We start from the raw sequence: 9,267 nt of genomic DNA, 5'->3' as shown, positions 1-9,267 counted from the left end.
GAATAGCAAAGTATATTCAGAGTTCAGCGGCCAATCAGAGCGCACCCTCAACGCTGTCCACTGTTTAGTACATCCTAACGGTCGCTATTCAGAGACGATGGATTCATCCTCTGTTAAAACATCTCTTGCAAACCTATTCTTGAAAAAAGAAATCTGACCGCGTAGTAAAATAAACTCTCGAAAGCCTGAAAACCAGTTCACCGTTAAAAAAAGTCAAATGTCATGATAATTCAATCATAACAATAAAAACAAATGAGAAAAATAAAAATAACACATAAACGAACAAAAAACCAAACAAACTAAGGAGAAACATTGTCCCGGCGGCCTGCAGAATCACAGAAGTCGCGCCTGTGAACAGATCAGCGGTTTCCGAGAAGGCGCGGCTACTAATGCATTATTTTTCACGTGTCTGAAGTTTTCTAAGTGTTTAGACTGGACAACAGGAGATTAGAAAAGATAACGTTTTAAGTTTCTATTTGGGAACTTACTATGGATAGACACATAAAACAGAAGAAGAAGAAACTGCTCAAGCGAAAAATGCGTCCCAGTGATAAAGTGATCGAAAAAGGTAAGACATATCATAAACCGGTAAACCACATGTGCTTGAGATGCAGTTCGTGTCGAGTGTTTTAACTTTGTCCAAGTCTATGTAGTTGATATTTTACTGTGATTTGCAGTTGCAAGGGCTAAGAATTTCAAGGGGAAAGAGAAAAATCGAGGAATAAATGTATCTGATGGAGAAACGAAGACGCAAGGTTTTAATGTCTCAGACAAAGAATCGCTTTCCAAAGGTACAGTGTAACACTTAGATGAAGTACTTACATTTGAACGCTGTAGGCCACTTACATGTACCTCTGACACTATAGTGGAAATTCTCATGTGGCTGGCTCATCGCTAGCTGTTATGGCCAATATTGTTGATGCACAGGCTAATTACTTAAATGTTTTGGTTTGAAACCTAGATACTGATGCTAGTGTGCTGTCAAATAGTGATGGCTTGGAGCCTCCTGTAGCAAAGAAGAAGAAAAACTCCTATGAGAGTGTTAGCTTACTGCAAGGTAGATTATAATGCGTAATCTACACAATTGTACACAACACACTTTTGATCATGTTGATCCTACGGTAGAAGTATACTGATGTAGCTCATGTGTGAACTGTGCTAGTACCAAGAAGAGCCCAAGGTCACTGTCAGTCAGTTGCATGTATGAAAGAATCACTTTCCGAAGGTACAATGTTAAACTTACTGTACACAAAGCACTAACATTTGGACACTGTAGGCCATTCATCTGTAAAATCGTAGTGGCAATGCTCATGTGACTGGTTCATCGCAAGCTGTTATTGCCAATATTGTTGATGCAATGGCTAATTACTTAAGTTTTGTGGTTTCAAACCTAGATACTGATACTGTGCTGTCAAATGGTGATGGCTTGGAGCCTCCCAATGGAAAGAAGAAAAATTCCTATGAAAGTGTTAGCTTGCCAGAAGGTATATTGTAACACTTACTGTACTCAATTGAACGCTGCATGCTTTTGATCTTGTTCATCCTGCTGTAGAAGTATGCATGTAGCTCATGTGTGAACTGTGCTAGTACCATAGCACCCTAACGTCACTGTCAATCAGTTACTTGTATGATATGCTGAATCATACTTGCATCTTGACTTGCTCTTACTCGTGATTTATTGGAGAATAGATACATAGATAATGTCACCATTAACAGTATTTTGCCTTGTTATTACATTAGAAAACGAAATAGTTTCCATACAAATAGAATTTTGGGCTTGGTAAAGAAATAAAGAAAGATGCCTTTTGCCTTTTCACAAGCATGGGACAAAGAAAAAATTCTGAGTCCCCCTGGGGAATCGAATACCCTGCGAGGAGAGCCTTTTTAACCCATCCTCGGATCGAAAAAGGAAAAAGGCTCTGCCGACATCCTGTTGTTGCTCATTTGAACATGCGCGGTGGTTGCCTAGAAACTGATTCTTTTCCAGGCCCCCTTTAAACTATTGTGGGTGCAGATGTGGTCATCTTTGTACATGAAAAACAAAGGCGTGTGCACCAAAACTGGTTTGACTGGAGGCAAAACCCGCTTGACTAGCCCGGAGTTTTGGGCTTTCAGCATTTCAAAGCAACAACAGGATGTCGGCAGAGCCTTTTCCCTTGGAGGGTTAAAAAGAAGAAAAAGCTCGGCTCGCAGGGTAGGAATCAAAACTCAGACCTTTGCATTCCATACACTGTGCTGTAGAGACTATGGTGAGCAAGGCCCATTATGAAGTTCATGCGTGACATGTGTCCTGCATACTGCTAGGATCAGTAATGTCGATAGTGTCATGTTGCCAAGGATCTATCTCTACAATAAAAAATCACAGGAGATGTCAAAATGTGGCAAGAAATAGAAAGAGCACACAAGGTGTAACCCCATTTTTTACATCTTCTTTGATATACTCCTGAGCAGATCCACAGAACACAAATGCATACCTGTACTTTCTTCTTTTTCAGATGTTTTAGTTCCAGATAGTACAGAGTTTCAGTCCCTGAAAGAATTTATGAGTGAGAAGACACTTAATGCAATTACTGACATGGGCTTCACTAACATGATGGAAATCCAGCACAAAAGTATTGTACCACTGCTCAAGGGAAGGTATGTGGGCAATGTCTGGTGTGTAGCTGATACTTTTGGAGCACTGCATGTACAGTTGACAATTATGGATTCAGGGAATGATTGGGTTTGAGGTTGGAAGTTGAGTTTTGAGATTAAGACGAGAGAACAAAGGAATTTTCACTTAATTTTTAAATTCTTGTAAATAAAAGCTACCTAGTGTACTCTAAGTCTACATCTATTTCATGGGATGAAGTCTTTGCAGTGAGCAGCTATTTTACATGAGTTTTGTGATACAGTACATACACATGTACATGTACATGTACGTACCTTTACATTCACATAGAAAAGGTTTTATAATCTAAAAATCTTTAGTTGGTCAAATCCATTTTATTTGGTGGTGGAAAGCCATAGGAATGATTTCAATCAAATTTGTGATACACGTGAAGGTAAGGAAGTAGGTACTGTACTTCTTATGAACGACTGAAGGGCAAAAATCCATTGTAAAGATTGTGCATTGATTTTCTGTTTGGAAATCATTTTAACAACCAGATATTTTTGTCAACTCCAGGCTGTGCTATTAGTACATTGTATCTTTGTGTTAAAAGTTCCCCTTGATTTCAAAATTTCCATACCAGTTTGATTTTCATGGTGTAGGGTATGATAATGTATTGAATGCCAGACAAAGAAAACTGAACTTAAAATTGTTTTGAAACTTGTAAAACCACAAAAATGTGAACCACAGTATACACTTACTGTACAACTCAGTAATGTTTGATTGGTGCTTATGTTATGGTCTTGGCCTCTTTATGACTTGTAGCTACATCATTTGTACATTTACAATCATTATGTAAGCGAGTATCATTCATGAGAAACCAAAGAGAATTTCTTGAAGAAAGTTAAGAGCATTATTTTTGCTATTTGTAAATTCTATCCAACTACATTGCACTCTGCAAGATTTTAATAATGAGTTTCCTGTGTTAGGGATTTGCTAGGAGCTGCCAGAACTGGCAGTGGAAAAACTCTGGCATTTCTCATCCCAGCAGTGGAACTGCTGTACAAGCTGAGTTTTAAGCCAAGAAATGGTAAGCATCTACATGTGTATGTATGTTGTCTTCATTACTTTCTTGCAGTTGACTTCTTTTTACTTATTATGTTCTGCATTGTATAATGAGAGGGATGGTGGCCTTGCAGTTGGATCCTCAGACCCTGAATGAGAAGTCTAGGACTTGGTGGGGTTGTGTAGTGTTCTTTGGCAAGGAAAATTACTCCGCAGTGCCTCTCCCTGCTCAGGAGTATAAAATTAAAAGGGTCTCAGCAAAATTTCAAGAAAAATTGACCAATTTCTGGGGCCTTGTGCTCTGGTCAAAAGAATTGCTTATACTCTTCAAGATTCTTCAAGCTATGAAACCTAATGTAAAGTGTGGTCGCAACGAATCATTAGAGTAGTAAGACCCAAATTATTATTATTTCTCTTGAATATATGTAACTTTTGGCATTTAGGTACAGGAGTGATTATAATCTCACCAACAAGAGAGCTGTCTCTTCAGACCTATGGTGTGGCAAGGGACTTGCTCAAATACCACAATCACACATTTGGGATTGTCATGGGTGGAGCCAATCGCAAGGGTGAAGCAGATCGCCTGCAGAAGGGTGTCAATTTACTCATTGCCACCCCTGGAAGGCTGCTGGATCACTTACAAGTGAGTTTTGTGATTGATACAAATGTACTCACGTATATATTTAGCTTTACATGTATTTTTGTGAAGATTGTCCACTACAATTGTCAGGTACATGATTTTAAATGCTAGACTCCAGATCAAGGGATTTGGTTTCAAGGCCAAGTGAAGTCATGGCATCATGTTCTTTGGCAAGACCTTTCACTTACATAGTGCCTATCTCCCACCCAGGGTTGTGCAATACATGGCTGACACTAATCTGTCCAAAAAAAACACAAAAAATATGTTACAGTTGGAATTAAATCTGGGTCAACATTGGTCACTTTTTTAAAGAAAGAATGGCTAAGTGTATGTACAGTACCCTGTATGTCAGTAGTTACTAGAACATTTTTTAAAGGAATGTGTTAGAAGTGGAATGGGGATTTAGAGAAGCCTGCTGCACTGTGGATTGAATGGTTTGGGTTGTGAAACGTAGCAAGGTACTAGGTCTCTGTGTTGTATACTTTGACAAGATGCTTTACTCTCACCCCAGTCTCTCCTCCCATGAGTGTAAATATTCACTAAGTTCTTTCTGATCCATTTCTCAGAATACACAAGGTTTTATTTTCAAGAATCTCCAGTGTCTGATCGTAGATGAAGCTGACAGAATCCTGGAAATTGGCTTTGAAGAGGAAATGAAACAAATTGTCAGACTTTTACCGGGTAAGATGCAGGGATTTTCAATGGATTACCATATTTAACTTAATAATCAGTTTACTTCTTTGCTCTTGATGTGACTATTGCATGATAGTTGGTGAGGGAAAGGTGGTGATCAACTCTCGTGCAAAGAAAGAGAGAGTGAATTGTGTAGATGTCTTACCATAAATCTCTTAATAGTTCAAAACTTAACAACAAGTCAGGCTAAAGTTTAACCCTGAACAAACAGGTGACACCAGATGTTATGCACTTATCACACTTTCTAGTAATGACTAAAAGTAGCTCAGCTAATCACATTGTAGCATTTGTGATAGAACATTGATTTGTAGATTTGCATTCTAGTTGAAGATAAGTATCTTAGTGCAAATAGTATATTCAATGAACAGTGTTCAGTAGATGAGACAAGAGAGGAATGGTGCACAATTAATTTGATACCGGGTTCATTTCTAGTTCGCAGGCAGACAGTTTTGTTTTCAGCCACTCAGACAAGGAATGTTGAGGACCTTGCTCGTGTTTCTCTCAAGAAGTCTCCACTCTATGTGGGCGTTGATGATCACAGGGAGACTTCAACTGTTGAGGGCCTTGAACAGGTAAAGAGTTCATGTATTTAATACTGTTTTGTTCCACCAAATTTTGTTTGCAATCTTGGTCTGAACTCAGATATAAAACCAATGTTCTGCTGTCTTTTTACAATTCAGGGATACATTGTGGTTCCTTCAGAGAAACGTTTCCTAGTGTTGTTCACTTTCCTCAAAAAGAACAGAAATAAGAAGGTTATGGTGTTTTTTTCATCCTGTAACTCTGTCAAGTACCACTATGAACTACTGAACTACATTGATCTGCCAGTGGCTCACATTCATGTAAGTACTGTGTAACTCCCTCTCCCACGATGCCATTGGGACTGAAAAATAGATTTATGAGAGAAAAAAAACGTATTCATTTTAAAGAGCACCTGAATAATTGTGATACTTGTCAAATTACTAAATGCTATCGCCTTGATGATTGCTTCCAAATACTCTCCTCTCCTTCTCCTAAAAATTACATGACCACACTCATTGTAACACTTATCACGTGCTTCTGCATTTAAGGGAAAGCAAAAGCAACAAAAACGTACCACAACGTTTTTTGAGTTTTGCAATGCTACTTCTGGAACTTTGTTGTGTACTGATGTGGCTGCTCGGGGACTGGATATACCGGAAGTGGACTGGATTGTTCAGTTTGACCCCCCTGATGATCCCAAGGTAATTAAATGATATGCTCTTGATAAAAAGCAAAATTATTGTTAATTTTTTTTGCAATGTTCTCACACATCAACGATTGATGGTACAGTATTGACACAGCAAAGAAGAGTTCCTATTACTGAAGATTGTTTGCAATTTTTCGTGCGTGATTGCAGTTCACATCGACTTTGCAATGTCTTACTGTGAACTTGTGTGTTTTTGCGTGCTAGGAGTACATTCACAGAGTGGGAAGAACTGCTCGTGGAAATGAGGGGCGTGGTCATGCCTTACTTCTCTTATTACCTGAGGAGCTTGCTTTTCTAAGATATCTCAGGCAGGCCAAGGTTAGTTAGATCTTAAACCAGGGGTACATGCCTGTTGGCATCCCGTTTAATCTTTGGGAAAGAAAGGTCGGTCATTCAAACGAAGTCTAACTTTGGCTTTGATTTAGAGCGGTGAATCGACATTCATGTACTGTGCGTTTTTCGAAGATAATAAATGTTATTGCAGTGTCAGTTACAAGATTTTTCGACGCTGTTCACAAAATGGACGTTTGCACTGTTGATACATGTGTATGGACATTGTATAAATATTAGATGATTTATAACGCTGTTTTGCTAAATCATGGCGTAACTTCAGAATTAAAATAAATAAATGAAATAACCGGCTTAGGAGGATCGACTTTCGAGGGATTGTCAACTTTTCTTGAATGGTAATGTAAGTATTCACTCAAAAGTGGTAATTGTTTCGTTTACAGTTTAAATACTGTGGAGTTACTGCAACTCGCACGTTGTGACTAGTACACTATTTGGGTATTTTAAGCCTAAAAAAGTGAGGTTGATTTTTTTTGTTGTTGTTGTTCAAGGTTCCCCTCAATGAATATGACTTTTCAGCATCAAAAATATACAACATTCAATCCCAGGTAAAGTATTTTGTTTTTTGCGAATCTGAGTACAGCAGTAATGGTTCCAATTAGATGCCACAAGGTTGTATAACATTAGCATTGCTGTTTTACACGAGGATCGAATATGCTTTGTTTTTGTTGAAAATCTTTGCAAGTTCTCAGGTGAATATCCTTTAAATTAGAAAAAGCAGAGTTACGTTTTTCTATCCTCAGTAGCAATTTGTTTAAATTCGTAAGTCGACGCCATGAACATTAGGAAAATGTAATTCGAGCGTCGAGGTTTAAATTATTTGTCAGAAGACCTTGCGAACAAACGATTTCACTTTATTGCGAGACTGACACTTTTTCATTGCTTTTTTTGTTTTGCAAACTATTTACGAATTTAAAAGTAATTTTTTCTCACAGCTGGAAAAACTGGTGGAAAAGAACTACTACCTGCATAAATCCGCTCGGGAAGCCTACAGATCGTATTTACAGGCGTACGCCTCACATCAACACAAGAGCATTTTTAATGTGAACGCTCTCGACCTTCAAAGAGTATGTCCTGCCTTTGGCTATGTGGTCCCTCCACGAGTGAATCTTAGTATCCTTTAACAACGTCAAAACTCTCTTTAGCCTATCTTCAAAGGTCTTTATTGTTTGATTTGGGTGAATTTAGTGTTCTAGACAAAGACAAAGTTTCCTAGCTAGAGAGACTTGACGTCTTCCGCGATTTCATTTATGAGCTAACATTTACCATCTTTCTTATTCTTTTTACAATCCATGTTCACCTTTACTTCCACGGCATCTGATTTTACTTTAGTACTAACAAACCGCAGATAAGCCACATCCTGAATTTGGGAACTCAAATTTTGGGAGAAGTGGGGCAGCATGGACGCCGGTGATAACAGTAGTTTGTATATTCAACCTTAACAAATTCCACCAGATGTCCACAGTAGTAAAGGAGAGAGAATTCAGAGACGCGGGGGCGGCGGAGGGTTTGGTGGGGGATACAAAAGCTCCAAGTTACAACAGAAAGCCAAGATATTTAAAAAGAAAACCGGCGATTCGAGACAGTTCACCAGATAAAAACGGAAAGTTTATGGCGTCCACTTCTGAATAAAGTATAAATTTGAGCATTTCCTTGTCTCTAATAGGAATGATACACTCGTAAGCTATGTACGCTGCAGAGTGTATTCAAGAAGCAAATTATTTATTTGAGACATGAGAATGCAGGGGAACTATACTGAATGATTAGTTTAAATTTCGAATCGTTTTCTACGACATGCAAAACTAACTCGAACCAAGAAAAAAACCCAAAATATCAGTTTAGTAAGATAGGTAAATACCAAAAAATAAAAAGAGTGAGTCGAAGAGGAGAGCGAGGAAGATTATGGAAGGAAAAGATTGACAGGGGTAGCAAGTAACTAGCTATTTCATGATAGACAAACCGTGAACTCTTTTCTGCTTCATGTTTATATGTTCCTGCATACCGACTCAGCCAGGCCTTAGAGCAGAACTTCATTTATATAATTAAATGTATTATATCACTTTTTTCAGCTTTCCACAACGCAGCTTATCGCGCAGGCGAGTATTGTTTTGAGCATACACGTTCAAGCCCTCGCGCGTGAACTACATTTTGTAGATTTCATAATAAACCGGAAGCATCTTGGATAGGGGGCTCTGCTGGCGCGCTTTGCGTGCTTAAACTCCGCTAGAGACGTCAGCAATACTATCGTTATTCTTTTCTTATTTTTACAGGCAACTAGATATTTGTTAGTTTCATACCTAGGTAGACTACAGCTTGGTTCCCATAACGTCCTCATCAAGTGCTATGTCATTGTGACATGCTCTTACTTTTGTCTCACTTGTCGAAAAGGTTGCGTCGTTACCTTTGATTACAACTATCTCCGTGTTCATTTCGGCTCGCTTTCTGACACAGCTGAAAGCCATTGCTTGTCGAAACTCAGGAATTCTCAGTGCATACATAACCGGATTTATAAAAGCATTAGAGCAATTAAGAGCAAAAGTAATTACGAACCATCTTGTTGTTACTGAAACACTCTCATTCACGAGAGTGGATGAAATAAGCAGAGGGATCCAGCAAAGCAAAGTAACAAAGGAAGCGAACATTAAAGTCTTTGTCAAACGAACATTTTGCTCGTCTCTGTTTTTCTGTTGTGACGTGATGTTT

The 9,267-nt window shown here is 38.6% G+C and overlaps 1 protein-coding gene across 1 annotated transcript; it reads left to right on the top strand.

Annotated features, from left to right (window-relative positions):
• Nucleotides 1–391: 391 nt before the first annotated feature.
• LOC111342664 (uncharacterized) lies at nucleotides 392–8,452 on the top strand. Its single transcript, XM_022949757.2, has 15 exons — nucleotides 392–568; nucleotides 678–791; nucleotides 962–1,057; nucleotides 1,395–1,484; nucleotides 2,496–2,637; nucleotides 3,580–3,680; nucleotides 4,099–4,298; nucleotides 4,862–4,976; nucleotides 5,421–5,560; nucleotides 5,669–5,830; nucleotides 6,059–6,211; nucleotides 6,421–6,534; nucleotides 7,056–7,112; nucleotides 7,500–7,677; nucleotides 8,020–8,452. Exons 1-15 carry the CDS (start codon nucleotides 490–492, stop codon nucleotides 8,160–8,162), a joined length of 1,884 nt encoding a protein of 627 aa, XP_022805492.2. The 5' UTR covers nucleotides 392–489; the 3' UTR covers nucleotides 8,163–8,452.
• The last annotated feature ends 815 nt before the right edge of the window (nucleotides 8,453–9,267 follow it).

Source organism: Stylophora pistillata, chromosome 8, assembly GCF_964205215.1.
Source record: "Stylophora pistillata chromosome 8, jaStyPist1.2, whole genome shotgun sequence".
NCBI lineage: Eukaryota > Metazoa > Cnidaria > Anthozoa > Scleractinia > Pocilloporidae > Stylophora > Stylophora pistillata.
Note: the sequence above shows the minus strand (reverse complement) of the source record. Positions and strands in the feature narration are given on the sequence as shown.

Coding starts and splice junctions, on each gene's coding strand:
- LOC111342664 (XM_022949757.2), top strand. CDS start 490: ATGGATAGACACATAAAACAGAAGAAGAAGAAACTGCTCAAGCGAAAA. Junction 792..961: donor CAAAGAATCGCTTTCCAAAG/GTACAGTGTAAC, acceptor TTTGAAACCTAG/ATACTGATGCTAGTGTGCTG. Junction 7,678..8,019: donor CCCTCCACGAGTGAATCTTA/GTATCCTTTAAC, acceptor AAATTCCACCAG/ATGTCCACAGTAGTAAAGGA.